Here is a 20,599-nt window from a genome sequence, read left to right on the forward strand (position 1 = left end):
TGCTGGTGTGTGTGGGACTAAATTCAGAGGTGAGAGGCCATGGAGAGCTTTAAAAGTGATCAATAAAACTCTGTTCTAAAACATACTGGGGGCCAGTGTGATGAAGCTAAAACAGGGGCGATGTGTTCATATTTCTTTGATCTGGTTAAAAGCCTGGCAGCTGAGTTCTGGACAGTCTTGAGTCCATCGTTAGATTTTTGGGTCAAGGATGTAAAAAGGCTGTTGCAGTAATCCAGGCGTGATGATAAAAATGGTCTCAGTGGTCCCTCTGAGATGCGGTGGAGTACAGGTAGAAAAGAAAATACTCAAGTAAAGTAAGGTACCTCAAATGTGTACTTAAGTACAGTACTAGAGTAAATGTATTTAGTTATTTTCCACAACTGGAGTAATTCATCCCTGTGTTATTACGGAATTATCAATCTGAGACTGAGGCCTTACACTCGTAGGAAAACAACAAAACTTTTAATTCCTGCAGACCATCATGAGACAGATGCCCGGTGTTTTGGTGTTCATGGCTGGCTGACAGATGATATCCAACAACCAGGTTGAGATGGGCATTTACTGCCACTGTGGCTGATTCTGAGAATTGCAAGTTGAAAACATGGTCAACATAAATCAAAGTTAGACTTTTACACAGTTTGTTACATCCATTACATGCACTCTAATCCTCTGTCAAGGCATCTTTTCCCCAATTAAAAATGAACACGACAAGAAACATGCAAAGCAACGAATGTGCATTGTCTAAGAAAGTAACTTACAACAAACAAGTTGCTGATTACTACATTAATATTTTTATATTTTGTATTGTCACCTTACACCTGAATTTTGTGTTTCCATTTAGATATATAAAAGACATTACAAGCATAAATTGGTCCGGAGAATGTCTCCAGAATGCAGGAAATTAAGTGTTTAATGCTCAAAATCTTCTGGGGGCCCCAGACCCCCCAAATCATATATCACAGAAGTGAATATTTGTTCACGTTTCAGGTGCAAGTGTATCACTGCACTCCCAATCTGAGCCCTTAAATGGCCCCACCACTTTTCAGCACAAAGTGACGCCCTTGTATGAAAGTAGTAAGGACTTTTATTAAAAAGGGTTTGGACTGACATGTTTTAGGCCCAGAGACACTGAGAGGGGGTTTCTGTTCTGTGCTGACCATGTTCACTCTCTCTATTGGCAGAAAATATAAATAAACAAGTTTATTAAAAAGTTGGTAACCTTTACGAGCAGCTGCAGGGATGTAATATCAGTCCGCAGGCCGGTCCACCACTTAGGACTGAAATATCAAGTGTGGGACGGATTAACATGACATTTTGTTAAAAACACGTCTGACCCCGGAGGATGAAACCTTCTGACTTTGGGGATCCTCCAACTTTTCCTCTAGCGCCACCAGCAGGTGGACATTTATATACATACCTGAAAAACTAATGACACTCCCATCAGCCTCAGCTGCAGCCTCTGATTGCATGTTTGTTTACTGGAAAAGTGATATCAAGCAAACAGAAAGCATTTAATCAGAGCATCGACAGAGGGACATGTCATTGTTCCTATCTCTCTCTCTCTCTCTCTCTCTCTCTCTCTCTCTCTGTGGGAGTGGTCTCCTGCAGGTCACGTGGTCTCAGCCTTTGTTGATGTGATTCAGTGGAGAAAGAACAGGAGGACAAAAAAAAAAAAAGATTCCCAGTTCGACCGACCGACCTACCGCATCCATCCGTCCTCTCTCCCCGGCGCACACTCGCTCCTCTTCGGCCTGGGTGCCGCTGAAGCCCCCTTTCGGATCTCTACCTGGACCTTTTGTCTCCGCGGCGCTCCGCGCTTCTCCCCGCCGGTTAGAGGAGTGCGAGGCAGCGGGGCTGGGGGATGGAGGCTCAGTCCGGGCTGTGAGCAGACTGGTTTTAGGAGGTGGCGGAGGTGTGGGGGTCGCTGTGTGTGTGTGTGTGAAGCCCCGGGCCCTGCTTGGCTTTGTTATCCTGGGCTTCGCTCGGCAGCCCTCCTCCCGGCTTTCTCGTCGTGTTTTGCAGCCGTTTCTGCTCCGGTTCAGCATGCAGCCTTCCTCCTGAGGGACCCAGAAGGAGTTTTCAGGAGGGCAGCACATGGAGCACGTTAGGATTTAGGGCTGGTTCTGGCTGCAGGATTTGATTATTCTCCTGTTTTTGTACTGAGGATTTTTTTGAAGGACGAATCCAGAAAAACAGATTTATTTTTCTCCCTCTTTACCTTTTTATCTCCTCCCTACCCATTGTACACCTCCATCTGCCTTTAGGCCTCTTTTCCTCTCTCTCTCCCCCCTTCACCTCCATTTATCTCTTTATCTCATCCCTTTGAGTCTCTGCCTCTCTTCTGTCTTCATCCCTCCATCTGTCCCAGTACACTCCTCCTCCTCCTCCTCCTCCTCCTCCTCCCCACCACCGTCCTCCATTATGGCTCCAGTGTGCCGGGTCTCCTGGTCCTGCTGCCTGCTGGTTCTGCTGGTTCTCCCCACCGTCCGGAGCTCGTTCCCCCGCGGCGGAGGCACCAGCGGAGCGGACTGTGGCCCTGGGAAGGCCGCCGACTGCCCAGGTGAGCCCCTGCCTCCCTGTTTCCACCTGACCCTCCTCAGGTGGGTCAGCCTTGAAGGTGTTTGAGGAGCTGCAGGTCAGAGGTCACAGGCATCTTTATTCATTTGACCCCCCCCCCCCCCTTCCTCTGTGTCATCTCTAATTGGATGTTTTCAGTGCAGCAGATCACATGATCCAGCTGTTGTCATTGAGACATCTTTGTGTTGCTGTTGTCATGACGACCGCTGCAGCATGAACACAAGAGGTTTGATGGAGCTGATACTGCTGCACAAGATTAACAGGGTTTGATATCAGAGCAGAAACATGAGGTCAATAACAGCTCAGTGTGATCAGAGAGACTGTGTGTGTGTGTGTGTGTGTGTGTGTGTGTGTGTGTGTGTGTGTTGACCACTCCTCACTTTAACTGGGCTCTATTTTAGGGTTAATTACAGGGTGGAGAAACAGGGCGAGGTTAGAGTTAGGGAGGACCATGTGTGGGAGTTCAGCCTATATGCTGTACGTACACAGCCAGTACTCATGGGTGCATCAAACTGGAACTTTACTAGAGAAGTCTGGTGATATGTTCTGGTTTTCTTCACGTTCAGCAGTAGGGCTGCAGCCAACCATTATTTTCATTGTCAACTAATGTGCCGATTATTCAGTTTGTCTAGAAAATGTCAAGAAATTGTGACAAATGCTCATCAGACTTTTAAAAAGAAAAAGCCCAAAGTGACGTCTTCAAATTGCTTCTTTTGTCCAACCAGCTGCCCAAAATCCCAAAGACTCTTAATTTATTATCATAAATTACCCAACAATGCAGCATGTTGTTCTTTCGACCCACTAATCATTTACATTTATTCATTTAGCTGACGCTTTTATCCAAAGCGACTTACAATTGCTGTACATGTCAGAGGTCGCACGCCTCTGGAGCAACGAGGGGTTAAGGGTCTCCCACACCAAAGGCACGCGTCTCATCCACTGCACCCTAATCAATTAATCGACCGATCGTTGCAGCTCTATTCAGCAGTGCATGGATGTCCTAATGAGTCCTGTGTGTCTCTGTCCTCTGATCCATGGAAACCATTAAACCCATCAGTGAGCCTCTCGGCTGCACTGGGTCACATGTTCCTTGTATCACCGCGGACACACACTGTTCTGACTCGGCCCCACATACTCACTCACCGCTGGAAATAGTCCCCAACGAGTGCACTATTTCCTCGTGTTTGTCTGAGGAAGCTCCTGCTGCAGCGACTACATTGAGAGACGGACTGACAGGTTGTTGGTTTGGGTCCAAACATGAGATTTAAAGAGAACAGACTGTTGGGCCGTTTGTCTGATCGGCCAGTCAAACTTTTATGGAGCCTGTAACTTCTGTGATCTAAATCTAGACACCTGGAACTTCATGCAAACACTGATCAGGGACAAACAGGCTAATTTAATCTGTTTGAAGTTTTTCTAAAGTTTTTATTTTCAGAAGATCTGAACTCTTTTTTTTTTTTTTTTTTTAAACATCGCCCACTTTAGCTCGGCCACAGACGTTCTCCTGGGAAGACGCTCCACTCTCTTTCTCTTCAGCGGTTTGTTATTTATGAGCTCGGGTCTGAAACAGAATAATGTGTACAGCGAGTGTGTGTGTGTGTGTGTGTGTGTGTGTGTGTGTGTGTGTGTGTGTGTGTGTGTGTGTGTGTGTGTGTGTGTGTGTGTGTGTGCGCGCATTAAAACAATTCCTACTTCTGGGCCGTAGCTTGAGGCGCACCTCCCCTAAAATATAACTACTGCTATCTTCACATTTCCAACTTGTCCTTCTTCTTCCTCTGCCTCAGGTGGTTCAATGCTCGGTCAAACCTTCTCCTCCAACTGCTTCTCTCGTTTCTGCGTTTATAGTAATTTCACTAAAAGTAGCTGCTGTTGAACTTTGACATGATCCGCTGAGTTGAAGGGGAATTAGCAAAGCTTAATTTCCTGAAAAGAACTCTGGGGTCAGGGCTGCTGGGGTCGGTGAGAGCAACATGGTCCTTAGCTTGCTGTGGCGTGCTTCAGAGGGCTTTGTTAAGAGTGTGGATGCAGGGTGGTTCTGTTGGGCCTTCTCTGTGTTGTGGTCCAACTCCATGAAACACAGTATGATGAGAGGGGGCCCACCTGATGACCCTGGAGCGCAGCCTCCGCTCTTACACTCAAACACAAATTCATATTCAAACCTTCTAGTAGTTTAGTTTTTTGGAAAAGGCAGGTGAAAGGACAATTCATGAAAAGGTTTCTGATACCGAAGGAAAACTAAACACTAGTGGATTTAGATACATAGTGATGGTGGTGGTTTGGCCTTAGCGTTCTGATGAAGTTGCTTATTAAGGCAGTGGCGGCCAGCCAGCTAGTTTAAAGGCAGCATGAAAGCTACCAATGTGAAGAAAAAACTTTTCAGTAATATAGAAATTACAAATGAATATTTAGTTGAGTTTAAATGGAGCTGGTCTTTAAAGTGCCACATTAAAGATCTCTCCTGGAAACCTCCTGGGAAATGATCTTCACATATTAAAAAAACGTAACTGGGAAATCTTAATGCTGCAGCCTATGATGATAATTTAGACAACCGTTTGGGACGAGCATTTCCTGTTTGAATATGATAATGTCCCTGTGAACAAAGCAGCTCTGTAAAGAACTGGCTCTGACCTGAACCCCATCCAGCGAAGACTGAAACCAGAACAGTGGAGGCCGTCCACATGTGGAGGGGATTTTCAGATACTTTTGCAGAGAAACTGCAGTCAGTGTTTCTCAGCATGTAGGCTGGGAAGAGAAAGATAAGAGTGTAGGGGAGCGAGAAAAACAAGGACAGAGATAATGAAGTCATTAGAGCGTGAGAGGCCGAGAGACATAGAGTGATGCAGAGAGAGAGAGAAGGTTAGTCAGTCTTCGCCTCGGCGATCCTCAGAGGATGAAAACACTCTTCCACTTCAGTTCGAGGTCGATCTTCTTCGCTCACTGCTCTTCATGACCGACTGGCCTCAGATCAGCTTCACGTTCCTCATCACTCTGCTTCTGATAATACTCCCCGACCGGCTTCACCGAACTTGTCACCAGCTGCTTTTACATGCGTTTCCACACTGCAGCAATTTACAGAATCATGTCAGTTCACTCCTAAATAAACAAAAAAGTCACCTGACTGTCGGATGTAGTTCTGTAGTCACAGTTCACTGACCCATCACAGTTTTGAGTCAGTGACCTGATCGGCGCCCGAAACCCCACTCAGCCATTCACAGAGGGTTTATGGAGCCGAGGTCGTTTTAGTGTGAACGCTGATGTGAAGCTCGCGTCAGGTTGAAACAACACTCTGGTCTGCTAGTCTTTGCCTGCAACACACTTTTTAATGATTAATATCAGTTTTCGGTCCAGTTTGCCATATTGTACTGAAAATTTGTATTCTGCCAAATTGTCGTTCAGATGTAGTTGGGGCTGCACGATTAATCGAATATTGATCACGATTAAGATTTTAGATTCCCACAATGAAATGAACACGATCGACGGCGATATCACCATTTAAAAAGCGTGCTCCGCTCACGGAAAACTCCGCTGCATATCGAGCGCTTCTTAAACTTACAGCCGAGGGGCGGATTAGGCTGCGTGCTCCGTCCTGCTGCTACAGTCCAGAGTAGAGAAGAAAAGTCCACGAGCCCGCAGACAACCGAACAAAACCGGGTCGCAGAGAGACGTGGCCGGCATGCAGAGTAGAAAAGGACAAAATAACAACAAGCCAACAACATGCTAAGCTATAGAAATGGGTCTGAGACGCTTCCACTGAAAGTTAACGTGTGCAGAGGACGGGGCAAAGCTTCCCGGGCAAAATGTTATTTGTATTTGGCTTCTAGGTGATGACGCACTTTAAGGACCAGTCTTATTCTGATGCAAAGATTTGTTCATTAGCTGAAAGGCAGCACATCATGGATGTTCAAACAGTTGCTTGTATATTTAAATTTGAAAGTGTCCCTAAAATCAGTGAATAATGGCGATGATGATCATGCAGCCCTAGATGTAGTAGCTACAAACATAAGGCTTTAGTCCCTTTTTACTCTCTGACTCTAGCTCCAGATTTACAGAAACAATTTCCAGAAAAGTTGGCATATTTTCCTAAATGCAAAACACGTTAGTTCATGTGAACCTTTTATTTCACTGACAAAAGAATAGATTTTTTCAATAGTTTTTCTGAGCAGCATTGTTGTATTTTGTAGGTTAGAATTTGACACCTGCAACACACTCAACAAACGCTGGGACAGAGTATCACCTCCACAACAAGCGGGCTAACTGGTAACAGGTAAAGTAACATGCAGCAGAGGCTCAGTCTTTGCAGGAAAGGACGGGCCGCGGCTCACCGCTTTGTGCCGAAATGCGTCTGAAAATTGTTGGTGTGTTCGGAGGGAACGTATCTGTACGTAAGGTTGCAGAGAGTTTATAATACCTTTTACTTTCTGATTTTAGCTCTTGATTTAGTCTCTAACGTTAGTTTTTGTGTACTGTAGTTCTTGCCTTTATCGCCTGACTTCAGTCTGATTGTTGTTCCCCAGCTGTGTCACTCCTCTACATCAGGCCCCCACTTCACAGACAGCTGGATGGACGTTGTGTTTAGTGTGTGTAAATAAAGGCTTTACTCACTGTAACTCCCACAGGGCCTCCGTGACGGGGTCTCTGCAGACCGGTCTGACTCTGTAAACAAACTGTAATTGGTCGGTGACGCCACCAATGGCTGTCAGATGAGAAGTTAGTAACTATAGCAACAGGCCGTTATTGAAAAGCCGCGGCCTGTCTGTCAGGTGGAGGTTTGGCGCTGTGATATCTTCGGGGAGATGTTCAGAAAGATGAAGACCTGCTGACAGAAGGAGACCTGACAGGATTTATCATCACTGACCCAGTTTGAATCTGATGGCGTCTCTGAGGACGGTTTGATCACCTGATGAAGGAGCTTTTACACCACAGCTTTTTAACCCTGGAAACCTCACACTCCCGCTGATCCTGTCTCAGATCCTCCATCGGTTTTAGATTCATTTCTTTACCTTCAGGCAGGCATTGTTAACTGTTGGTTGGTGACGTAGTTAAGAGCAAAGGTTGAACTCTGCATGTGTTTCATGTGACATCTGAAATTTCAAGACGAGCTACTTTTTAAAAAGCAAGACGCTTCGTGTGATCGTTTTTGTGACGTCCATGGTCGTTTCTTGTTAGTTGACCACCAGGCTGTCAGCAGCTGCCTCTTAAATCATGCAGATCTGCAAATAACAAGCGTTTTATTGATTCATTTAGTTTCTCAGTGTGTGTTGTGTTGGAGGCATCTCTGCTTGCCTTAAAAAGCAGAGCTCTGCTAACCTCTGCAGACATAACATCAGCAGTAAAGGTCACATATGGAATAGTTTCGAGCGTCATCTTGTAACTCCATGTAAAACTAGATGGATCAGGATCTGTCTGATTCAGCTCAGCAGGTGATTGATTGATCGATCACATCATTATGTTACCTGTCAGGAATCCATCAGAGCGGCACGTTGCAACATCACCGAGCCGATGAGTCACAGTCAGGTGCTGATGTTTGAGCGCGTCCGCCTCCACTAAGCGGTCTCTGTGGGGAACTCATCAGACTATTAACTTTAAAAAGCATCCCGCGTGTGCATCTGTAGATTGTCACAAAGCTAAAAGCAGAGAATAGGTGAGACTTCGGACTGTCGGCTGGTCGGTCTGTGTTGAGTCTCAGAGCTGCTAATGTGGAGTGTTAGACTTTCTACCAGATCAACAATAAATCAGTGACCAAGTTTAGTCTTAATTTAAGATCAATCAACTCGTCACTCTGGTGTGAGAGTGTCTCAGCTAGCGGTAACTCTTACAGAAACATAAACATGACTAAATTATGACTCTGATGGTTCGAATCGATTTAAAGTCTTGAGCGCTGGCGGGAAGAGTCCGGCAGTAAAACACAGCAGCAGACGTCCGTCCTGCCGACAGAGAGGGATCCTGGGAACACAGTGTTTCTTTTATTTTGTCCACCCCTGCAGAAGGCTCTGTGTTATTCTGGCTCGCTCAGCACACTGAGGTATTTGCTAATTACAGGGGAGGCGAGGGTCACGACCCCTGTAATTATCAGCTGTAATTGGTTAGCATGCGGGGCCGCCGGCCAATCAGCTGACATCCGGAAATTACTACCCTGGGTAATAGTTGGTGTGTGTGTGTGTGTGTTTGTGTGTGTCGATGCACCTGGTTGTGTTTCCCACAGTGTTTCATGTGGACTGTTGGATGTTCGTGAAGTCAGATTTCCCAGAGGATGAAACACTTCAGTCGTTTATCACATTTTAATTGTAGAGCAGCCATTTAAACTTCATGTTTTCGTCAACAACTGTTATTAATCCTGCAGGAAGTATAATGTTACCATGGAGTCAGCGACCTTTCAGGCCTGAATTTGGGCGGCGTTGGCTCAGGAGTTAGAGCGGGTCGGACAAAGTCTTCTTCGGCTAGACACTGATCTCCAAACTGCTCCGGGTGGCGGTTCCTTCGGTGTGCGAGTGTTTGTGTGAACGCTCAGTTTCTGTTTCCGGTGCGCAGTATGCACCTCGCATGGCGGCCATCAGTGTGTGAACGACGTTTAGTTTAAAAAGCTCAATAAAACAATAATGATAATTATCTCAATAGCATATAATTTTCCTCAAAAAACAATTTAACAAATATGTTCAATATATCGTCAATAAATGTTTTATTTAATTAATTTGAATCAAGAACGAATCAGTGCTTTGTTGAGGAAAAGGGACTGAAAAAAAGATTTGCTGATCATTTATATTTTAAAATATTTGATTGTAATAGTTCTGCATCAGATTTGTGAAGTGGTCCAGTGTTTGTTCTGACCAGAAAGAAATGATTTGACATTTATCCTGATAATTATCCATACAGACTGATATGAAATGGTTTTATCGCGATAACATTTGTGCCCGTATCACCCAGCCCAAGGACCAGGCAGGATCTGAGCAGAGGAGCGTGTTTTTATGTTCTTTTGCAGATTTTCGTACCTCCATGTGGGCGATTTTGTTAGCAGCTCCTGTTAGCAGTTAGCATGGGTGTACAGACAGCTCTCACTGGATTACTGTGATACTGAAGAAAACTTAAAAACATCCTGTTTCTCAGGCAGGTTCTGCTGTTATAGCCGTGTGTTTTCTGTGATTTCTAATTGCATTTATAGACGTTTATTAGTGATGGACATAGAGTTCATGATTTCCCGATTGACTTTTGACTCAGAGGAGGAGTTTTAGATTCAAACCGCTGCTTGTTTCAGCTTCTGTAGACCGAAGGCTTCATGACCAGTTTCATTACGTGTTATCTGTTAGATTTTCCTTTTTGTCTGGTTGAAGAACCACAGACCTGCGCCGTGCTGATGACTGATGATCTGATTGTTTTTCAGATGTGTCGGTGAAGAAGAGCGACCTGCGTGTTTGTGACGCCGGAACGTGTCGCTTCGGAGGAGTCTGCCGTGAGAACGGCGCCGACATCAAGTGTGTCTGCCAGTTCCACGTGAGTCACGCACACACACACAACAACATCCTGGTGATTCATCTGTCCTTTGAGTCACTCTTTCCTGTTCATGCTGACTTTATTACAAACAAACCAAGGGACGTAAACATGAGGTCATACAGACGGACAGCTCACTCATTGATTGGACAGTTTTGGTGATGTAAACTTGCTTCATCAGCGCTACACCTGATGTGTTTATTCATCCTCTCTGGAGTCACAGAGCTCACCTGAATCTGAGCATCGCTCGTCACGACCTCGTGTGTCCAGGAGGGTCACAGCACCAAAGGGGACGCTAGTCACTGTGTGGTCGCTCACTGAGGAACAACACACATCTGTTTGAAACGCTTTTAACTGATTGACTTGCTGATGTGTCAGAAAAAAGTCAGATTAAATATAGTATATGTTCCCATGGTTACATAAATATATACATCGCTTATACAGAACGCTACAGGGTCGCTTCCTTTCACTTTCTGTACAGTTCATGACCAGAAGCTGGATTCTGGTAAAGCTGATATCTGTTATACAGTCCTAAGTCAAGTTTTGCTGTATGAAACATGAATCATTTTAGTTCAAATAAATGGAAACATACTTTATGTTACCGTTTAGTCTATGTTATGTGTGTGCTTCAATGGGAGCTGCCATTGTTGTGCGACGTCATTCAGCTGCTACTCGTGAAGGCGGGGTACATATCTTTTCTAGGGGTTCACGAGTAGGAACTCCAATTTTAAGTTTCATTCCAGGATAGTTTTTTCTAGGAGGTAGGAATCGGCCAGGAAGTCAAGAAATGCTCCAAAATGTTAAGAGAAGCTTCACAAACAAGTAACAGGATACAAAAAAGATTGCAAAGGCACTGAATGTTCCTGGAGACAGTCTGTACGTTTTGACAACACACCTGATTTGCTATGAGTGTTGACTAAATTTGACTGTGTTGTTATGTCATGTTACACATGAGACGATGCTTTTGATCCGTGCCAGATCCACAGCTTTCACACGAAACAACCAGGAACCAACGGGTTCTGTTTGAAGGCACCTCGTTTACACGTCTACCTTCACTGACTTCAAACTTATTGAATTAACTGGATCATTTGTGAGAAATTATTTTGTATTTCACTTGTCAGCCAGAAAGTGAGACTGTCTGAGTTGATAATATCTGCAGGTAACAGCTTCATAAAGTCTCCTGTGTTTGTGTGTCTCAGTGTAATAAGAAGTACATCCCTGTGTGCGGCTCCAACGGAGACACGTACCAGAACGAGTGCTTCCTGAGGAGAGCCGCCTGCAAGAAGCAGAGAGCCATCACCATCCTGGCAAATGGAGCCTGTTACCACGGTAACGCACATGAACAATGGGGGATTTTACTTGCTGATTCCAGTTGTTGAGTATATTTAAATTCGGCCAGTGTCCAGTTTATTAGGAACACCTACCTGAATCTAATGCAGCAGTAATGAATCTCCTTCATGGTTGGACTGACGGGCGTTGGACTGACGGGCGTTGGACTGACGGGCGTTGGACTGACGGCGTTGGACTGACGAGCGTTGGACTGACGAGCGTTGGACTGGCGAGCGTTAGACGGACAGATGTTAGACTGACGAGCGTTAGACTGACAGATATTAGACTGACGGGCGTTAGACGGATGGACAGATGTTAGACTGACGGGCGTTAGACGGATGGACAGATGTTAGACTGACGGGCGTTAGACGGACAGATGTTAGACTGACGAGCGTTGGACTGACAGATGTTAGACTGACGGGCGTTAGACGGACAGATGTTAGACTGACGGGCGTTAGACGGACAGATGTTAGACTGACGGGCGTTGGACGGACAGATGTTAGACTGGCGAGCGTTAGACTGACAGATGTTAGACTGACGGGCGTTGGACGGACAGATGTTAGACTGACGGGCGTTAGACGGACGGACAGATGTTAGACGGACGGGCGTTAGACGGACGGGCGTTAGACGGACGGGCGTTAGGCTGACGGGCGTTGGACAGACGGGCGTTGGACAGACGGGCGTTAGGCTGATAACATCATAACGTCTGTTTGTCTCTCTCTCAGACACTGGTTCAGGATCAGGAGATGGAGGTAAACAGCTTCATATTTTATTGGAATGTTTTGAAACTACAAGATCATATTTCCCCTACTGATGATGATAATAACAATAAGAATAATAATAAATGCAGAGACCGCGTTGTAGTGATGTTTTGTGTCTGTGCAGATGACGAGGGCTCTGGTCGCGGCAAAAAGGCCTCAAAATGTGGAAACTGCAAGTTTGGAGCCGAATGTGACGAAGACTCTGAGGACATGCTGTTAGTACACATACCCTTCAAAATAAAAGTCTACACAATACAGGATTCCCCCAGAATTTCTGATTGCAAACATCACTGCTACACAAATAAGACTGTGTGTGTGTTTCCAGCTGCATGTGTAACATCGTGTGTAACGGCCACAACGACAACCCTGTGTGCGGCAGCGACGGCATCACCTACGACACGCCCTGCCACGTCCGAGAGGCGTCCTGCCTCAAACAGCTGAAGATCGACATCAAGCACGTGGGACGTTGCCAAGGTAACGAGAAAATATAAAATCGCCCACGCATGCACGCACAAACACACACACACACACACGATTCAAATCAGGAAATGTAAATAAAAAGGGGTGGAGAAGAAGATGGAGGACAAGCGGTGGTGGAGGAAAAAAGACACGTAAACAGGAGGAGAAGGAAGAGAAACTAGAGAAGAGGAGGAAGGATGGATGAAAGGGAAAACAAGAAAGAGATAATAAAAGTAGGAGAGGACAGAAAACAATGAAAGGATAAGAACAATTGGATGAAAGAGTGGAGTCGGAGGGAGGGGTGTAGGAACGAAGGAGAGAAAGTAAGAGTAAGGAAACAAAATGGTGGGTAGAAAGAGGGGATGGTGAAGGAGAGGAGGAAGAGGAGGCATGAAAAGAGAAGAAAGGGAGGTGAAAGAGGATAAAAAGGAGACGGCTGTTTTTCTGCTCATCCATAATAAATGATGACCTGACCTCAATCTGAACACACACACTCTGTGAGGATTAACTCGGCTGACTGAACAGCCAGCCGGTCGCACTTTAACACCACGACCTCCTGCTCTTCTTTTTTATCATCTTCTTCTTCTTTGTTCTGTCGTTTCCTCTTTCTTCTTCTTCATTGGTGCATTCTTGTTCTTCTTTTCTTACAGACCACATTCAGTCTGTTGAACACTAATCAATTTCATTTTCTGTAAAAAAACAAACAAACAAAAAAAAAAAACTAGGACAGGGGGCCACAAACCCCGGCCCCCCAAACTCAAGTCAGTACTAAGTGAAAAAACAACTGCTTTATATTGCAGTGAATACCAAATTAAGAAATCAGCTGATATTTTAGGTTAAAAAGTGACAAAAACACATTTGATTCAGTTCATCTGTCATCTCTCAGTCACTTAAAACATTTTTATCAGGATTGTGCTGCTGACCTGATGAGAAGAAAGTTATTACAGTTCATCCTGAGGTGGGGCCGTTTTCACAATAAAACATTTCATATCATTTGATATTATCAGGATAAATTTCAAATCATTATTTCTTTCCAGCTTATTGGCTGATTTTTGCTCCTGAGTGAAAGTTAATTGTGGGTTTAAACTTTTCTTTCTGCTCAGAACAAACACTTCATTCAGAACAATCATAATGATCTGTTTTTATATATATATATATATATCCCTGAGGAAAATAAAGTAAAATCTTTTTTCAGTCCCTTTTCCTCAACATAATAAATATCTTAGTAGAAAAAAGAAGTGCTAAATCGTTTGTGATTCAAATAAATTTAATCAAACATTTATTGAACATTTGTTATAACGCGCTAATTATCACATTCAAAACAAGCCATCCAACAGCTGCTGAGATGATTCAGTCTGAAAAGAGTGGAGGACAGACAGACAAACTAATGTCGCCCAGTTTACAGCTCCTCAGATGTGTTTTACATAAATATATTCCTTTGTGTTATTGTTTTAACAAATGAGTGTAAATAAAGAAGAAGATACGTTTATTGTCACATACATGTTGAAATTCATTCTCTGCACTTTAACCCGTCCCTCAGCGGAGCAGTGGGCAGCTGCTGTGCAGCGGTAAAGTAAATAAATAAAACCACAAACTTTCAGTTTGTTTTGATCGTGCACGTGCAGAAAATTGAAAAACCTTAAATTAATTAATCTAATTATGTAATAATTTATTTATTTCTTTATTAATGGAAAACTTAACTTAACTTTCCATGGACTTTTTCTTCTTCTTCTTTCTTTAAGATCACGTGTTTGTTTAACAGAGCGAGAGACATGAACAAATATCAGTCGTCCATCATTAGTAGGACATTTCTGCGTCGCCCTGAAGCAAGAAGATATCTGTGTGTGTCTGACCTGTTTACCCCCCTTTACTGCTCGGTCACTTCACATTAACTGAGAGTCTGAATCGCTGTTGGATGACGAGAGCTCATGTGTGCAGAGTTGACGGTTTGTCCTGAGGGGGTAATATAGGCCTTCAGAGGAGAAGTTAGGAAACAAATACGACAAATACTGAACAGTAATACACATAAAAATGTCTTAACTACATTATAGTGTTATAAACTGTTTATTAAGTGTTCCCTGCTTTTTAAAGCTAAATGGTGCTGATGTCAGAGAGAAATGATCACAAATCAAGAAAATAAGATAAAATCAATTCTGTGATGGAAAATAAATACTCTAACCTTTTGGCTTTGATTGATCATCAATATTATCGATTTAGAAAATCATTCAGACCCTCGGGTCCAAAAAAACATTTAGTCTGTATCTTAAAAAAAGGTTTAATGACTCACCAGAGTCAATAACAATAATATATGTAGAGACAGAGTCGACGCTGCTCCTGCTGTTCAACACCTCCAGATAAAAAACTAAGAATTAAAATATAAAAGATGAAAAATAAGTCTCACATCTCACGTTTTCTTCTTCTGTGGTTTCAGATAAAAGCAGGAAGGAAGACAGCATCAAGACCAAACCAGACATCTATGGTACGCCCCGCCCCCCTCCCTGCAGTCTGACTGTGATCCTGCAGCGTACGTCTGTAACAGCCAATCAGAAACCAGGTCTGTCTGCTTTGTTTTTTTTTTTCTTCAGCTGTGCCCAAGCCTGGTGAGGGGGAGGGCTTCGTGGACAGCCCCGCCCCCTGTCCTGATGACTACGCCCAGTTCTGTGAACACGGCCAGTGCGAGATGAGACACAACCTGCCCACCTGCAGGTAACAACTGTCTGCCCCCGTACCTCTTCGACCAATGAGAGACCTCGACAGTAATGACACTTATAGAAAGTTATGCTTACATCCTCAAAGCGTGCCCTTAATAACATCGGCAACTTATTTTAGTATTACTTCTAAATTATGCATCATCATTCAGCTGCTTCTCGTGAAGTCAGGGTACATATTTTTTCTCCGAGTTCACAAGCAGGGAGGACTTCAAGTGTTCCACGGTACTTTTTCTAGTCGGAGGTCGGAGATGTACGAGTTGCCTGGAACGCAGCGTTGGCTCTTCACTACTTCAGAGGGCTGTTTCAAAGTTAAATCCACCCACAGCTCTTCCTGAACTTTCAATACCAAAAGTAAAACACAGAGCTCCTGCAGTGTGGAACTGCCGTCTACTAAACTTTTCCCCAAAGTGAAAAAAGAGGTCAAATTTTCCAGCTATTAGTATTTTATTTTGATAGTACTGACATTATATTGTGAATGAAAGGATAGATTAATAATCATGAAAACAGAAAAACAGAATACCAAGAGTTCTGTATAAATCAGCCAATCAGAGCAGAGTGTAAATCAGACACTGAGACCCCTCTTAGGCTGGTTATGAATCATCTTCAGTTTATTAAGTGCAGCAGATAGATATTATATATTTTATTTAGCAGTTAAATTCTGTTTTATACAATTGAGAAACTTTTATTCTGGATGCAGTTTCCATACAAAATGGATTTCCATGCTAAAGTAATTTCTTCCCTTGTATCGTGCAGAGGAAACGAACAAGGTGACACCTGCAGAGTTTAGGTTAAGTTAGGTTTGGGGTTACATGTAGGTCCTGCTTCTTGAAACCAGGGATGCAGGTTTGCCTATAAAATTAATTAGATATCATCTAAATGTAATTAATTTCCTCCAGAACATGCAGAGGAGGTGAGCAGGTTGCAGAGTTTCTCAGGCTCGCAGTCACAGGCTTTTTCTGGCCTTTGAGGCAAAACCCAGGGCCAAAAACCTTTTATGTTGTCCTGAGCTCCTGGTGAGAACGTGTCGATCAGCTGCACATGAGGCTGACCTCCTGCCCTCTCTCTCAGTTGTGAGGCGGCGTACGGCGGCCCCCAGTGTGATCAGCTCCTGGACTTTAACATCCTGTACGTGGTGCCCAGCGGGCAGAAGCTGCACTACGTCCTCATCGCCGCCATCATCGGAGCCGTTCAGATCGCCGTCATCGTGGCTGTGGTCATGTGCTTCACCAGGTACTCACTACAGATGCACCACCACCACGTTTCAGTAACTAGCTGCAGTCTAGAGATTTTAAAGATCAGGTCGCACCATTACAAGGTAACAAACATCTGTTGACGTAGTTACCCCTGAACACATGGAGAAATATGTGCTTGTGTTTACAATGATGGAAATATGTAATTACTTATACCTTATTTAGTAACATTGCCAGCATTTTGTAATTTGAGTTTAGTTTGTTTGGTGCGACCTGTTTTAATTTAGTGATGTTTATATCTATATTTAATAAAAACTATTATACATGTATGCTGATCTGATTGCAGCACTATCATCACTAAAGGTTTAATGTTACACAACACAGGATTAAACAATGAAATGCAGTTGTAGTCTGCTCCCCGTGCTAAATACAGAACAGGTAGAAATATATAAATTAAAATAAAACAATATAGAACAGATCATAAAAGTAGCACTAAAGGAAGAAGAAAATTAGGTTTACAAGGACGATGTTTCGTTTATTCACAGACACAAAAACACATGTACAGTATGTGAGAAGCAAGCAGCGGCTGTAACACAGTGGATTTAACTTTTTTGAGCGTTACACCCAAATCTGAATTTGATCCATAACATTTGAAACATCGAGTATCATTTTACTCCCATTCAAGTTAGCGTAGAGCTAAACCGGGAGTTAGCTGTCACGCTATTGCCAACTAGCTTTTTGGCAGTGTAATTGCAGAGAAACGCAGACACCAACACACAAGTATGAATCGGGGTTGAGATGAAAGCTCTTCAAAAAGCAAATAAGTGGACCTTTTTACACAGAATACAGTTAACAAGATGTAGAATGACCTGAAAGGCTGAATCTTTATTGACATGTCCTTCCTGTCGTGTCCTGCAGGAGGTGCAACAAGAGGAAGCGAAGACCGAAGCAGCCCCTCGGCCACTTCCCGTCAGGAACGTCCTCCAGGATGATGTAGCTGCTCTTTTTTTCCTCCTCTCACGTTTTTATCAAAAAACAAGAAGTCTAACTTTTTCGTACCACACAGACTGACTGCATTTTTGATAGCTCGACATTTTGGTGCCTCTTTTTTTCTCCCCTTTTTTTAAAAATAATTTTTGAATTTCTTAAGGGGCCTTATTTTTAAGATTATCCTCCATGTTTGATTTCTTTTTCCCTTCCTGTCTGGACAGTTGTGTCTCTTCGCTGTCTGCAGATGATTTTGAGTTTTCCATCAGGCAGAGCGGAGACGTACAGTTTGTGGCGACGCTGCCGTCCTCTCAGACTCTGAAACACTGTGGATCCTCCGGCAGGAAACATTAGTTATCTGATTGTATCTTCACTTCGGACCGTCCTCATTCAAACTGGAAAACACAGATTGTCTGTCCGTGTTGGAAACCTGTGGGACGCAGACTGATGCTGTTTCTGTGCTTAGATTTATTTTGAAGGAGACTCTAGTTTATGGATCATGAAGTAATAACTATTGAATTCCCATTTCTGAAACGTAACCACTACTGAATGCTTAATGTTAACGTTTAAACACCACTGAACTTATAGCACAGACATGTTTGACTCTGAATGTTTGCTCTTTGAATTGTCCTCAGCTAGCAGTGGTATTAGGTATTTTTTAAATTTGATCAAATTTGAGTCCAGTCTGCTGAAACTGGATGCAAAAATTCAGGACTTGGAACATCTACAGAGGATAAATCAAATCTTCTGTGGCTCACATGATCTAAGCTGCCTCGTACAAAAGGAATTTGTCTTCTTATTAAACCGGAAAAAAGCTTTTAGCCAAAAATACAGCTTCTGGAAATGAGAGAGACGGGAACTCAAAGCACATCAATTCACATAATAGATTTAAAGTCAAATATGTTGATTATTAATTCAGTGGTATTTAAATTTCAGTGCTTACTAGTGATTCAATATCACAGTTATGTGTTCAGTTGCTTATGAGATTAAAATTGTTACTTTTGCTTCCATAGTTGGGGTTCGCCTTCAAAATGCAACAAAACTTCAGATTTCTTTGATTTTCTTATACGTTGTTTCTTCTGTTGTGTTGAACCTGTTTGTGTTATAAAAGCCTTAATACTCCAGGGGGCGCTCTGTACCAGGACTACAGGATTATGAGGGACCACTGAAGCCTGTCTTGGGTATTGTTGCTGAAGTGGGCTCACACCTGATGCTTTGTTTTCTGCTTTGCTGCGTCTCACAGGGCCTAAAGTACGATTTCATGTAACTCAGATAAACTTTACTTTGTTTTTTTTGTATTTGTTATGATGAGACGCACCTGAAAACCAAAATGCTGTTTTTTCTACTGCTTAAAAAGTGATACGGTACAAGCTGACATGTACAGGTTGTTGTTCGAATTATTATTTTATTGCTTAATTTTCAGATGACGCCATTCAGGAAATGGATTCCAATGTTGTTTTTTGTGTGTTTTGACAAGGTGATGATAATTTAAATGACTTTGTTTGTTTGGTCGAGTTTCTTCTTTTTTATATATAATTTGTAACGATGGTACGAAGTGTCCGTGTTGGTCATTTTAATGTGGTAGAAGGAGTAGACTCAATAAGCTGGGAGGTTCCCTGAAGCATCGCTGCACTGAGATCAGATTTATTTGACGCTTTGATGCAGTGGTGAAGCTGCGGCCTCGGTCACGTGATGCCTGTGGGGAATCCAGCCTGATTTTACTGTAGATGTTGCGTACTGCATGAACCAGTGAAGATGTCATTTAGAGTGTGCTGTAGATGAACTAGAATTAAATTATGATGTTCGAAAACACCGTGTCTTCCCTTCGATCTGTTCACACTTCTCTGTTTGAAGATGCTTTAAGGAGTTTGAAGATATCAAATCTCAATCCTTCTCGACCTTTTCCCTGCTGTAGCCTGTTTCAGTCTGGATCTACTGCAGCTTCAGCAGCAGGAAGCTCATCAGCTCAGAATGGACGAGTGAAGAGTTCAGCAAAATCTTAAATTAAATTATTTTAAATTGGTTAATCCCTCCGTCCGTTTGCCCTTAAACAAGTCACGTCAATTTAATTAATTATCTCATTAGGGTTATTGCTATACTGCTGGGAAGGAATTGAAATATTAAATCTAGGCCCTTATGGTTTTCCATTGTGTCTTTTTGGCAGTATGATTTGATTTGGATCATAATTTTGATAACATTGAGTAGACAACAATCCTCCAACCCACCATGAATGGCAGGGACAACCGCCTTTTATCATATTTATGTAGCCATAACTGGTTGTTGAAAGCCACGGCGCAGTAAAGTTGAAAATCGTTAAATAAAACTAAAATTCTCTTATTTGTCCATAAAACACTGAAAGACTGCTGCATCACTAATAAAATGTAACACTGCAGATGACAGGGACTAAAAGCAATGAGTTGTTATGCAGACCTAATCAGCCTGATTTGCGTTATATTGCCTGCAGTTTGTTTGCATTTATAGCGCTAGTTTCAGTTACTTATGAGGACACATCCTGAGAGATTTGTGATGATTGGAGAATGAATATGGGATTTATAGTGTAATTTGTGTAATGCTAAGCACCTTTCTTGCACTTATAGCGCCCTCTAGTGACGTATGTACATCAAACTGATTTATGTTCTTATGTCCAGAGCCACGCCCCTTTCAAAGTTCATTGGTCCATATCTTGAAAAGTAATTGAGATATCGACATGCTTTATACAACTCTTAATAGGCTGGATCCAATGATGATTCACTGAAAATTTGGTGGCAATCGGAGCTACAGTCTAGGAGGAGATGTCAAAAATGTGATTTTTAAAAAATTCAAAAGGCTTTTTTTGTAGAGCACATTGAGCTGCACCTGTGTGAGAAATTTCAAGTCAATCGGACTTACAGCGTGAGGGGCGTGGCCTTTCAAAGTTTGCATTTTTAAGCCTTATTTACAGCGCTGGAGTTCATATTTCTATTTATTATTATTATATTATTATTTTATCTATTTTGCTGATGCACACCATTTCCAGTTATTCCCCCATGTTTCATGTTTCTAGATCATTCCAGCTCACGGGAATCTGAGCCGGCGCGGCAGACAACAAATAATAATAACTAAA

At 43.0% G+C, this 20,599-nt stretch overlaps 2 protein-coding genes across 2 annotated transcripts in view; one reads left to right on the top strand and one right to left on the bottom strand.

Annotated features, from left to right (window-relative positions):
- The window catches only part of LOC119886182 (multiple epidermal growth factor-like domains protein 8), a 31,063-nt gene extending 28,967 nt beyond the window's left edge, over positions 1-2,096 (bottom strand). Inside the window, 1 exon segment of the mRNA XM_038696787.1 lies at positions 1,704-2,096. Coding sequence (XP_038552715.1) covers positions 1,704-2,096 — 393 coding nt within the window.
- On the top strand, positions 1,640-19,308 carry LOC119913993 (tomoregulin-1-like). The gene is made up of 10 exons (XM_038732967.1): positions 1,640-2,560; positions 9,953-10,062; positions 11,259-11,388; positions 12,114-12,140; positions 12,274-12,364; positions 12,475-12,623; positions 15,040-15,087; positions 15,194-15,314; positions 16,388-16,549; positions 17,428-19,308. The coding sequence occupies exons 1-10, from the start codon at positions 2,422-2,424 to the stop codon at positions 17,504-17,506; spliced, it is 1,056 nt and encodes a 351-aa protein (XP_038588895.1). The 5' UTR covers positions 1,640-2,421; the 3' UTR covers positions 17,507-19,308.
- The last annotated feature ends 1,291 nt before the right edge of the window (positions 19,309-20,599 follow it).

This window comes from Micropterus salmoides, unplaced genomic scaffold (genome assembly GCF_014851395.1).
Source record: "Micropterus salmoides isolate LMB-PRFRI ecotype aquatic unplaced genomic scaffold, ASM1485139v1 Ms_hic_scaffold_1, whole genome shotgun sequence".
NCBI lineage: Eukaryota > Metazoa > Chordata > Actinopteri > Centrarchiformes > Centrarchidae > Micropterus > Micropterus salmoides.

Excerpts from the sequence above, each read along its gene's own strand:
- LOC119913993 (XM_038732967.1), top strand. The coding sequence starts at position 2,422 with ATGGCTCCAGTGTGCCGGGTCTCCTGGTCCTGCTGCCTGCTGGTTCTG. Across the intron at positions 11,389-12,113 it reads AAATGGAGCCTGTTACCACG|ACACTGGTTCAGGATCAGGA; the intron begins GTAACGCACATG and ends TCTCTCTCTCAG. Across the intron at positions 15,088-15,193 it reads GACCAAACCAGACATCTATG|CTGTGCCCAAGCCTGGTGAG; the intron begins GTACGCCCCGCC and ends TTTTTTCTTCAG.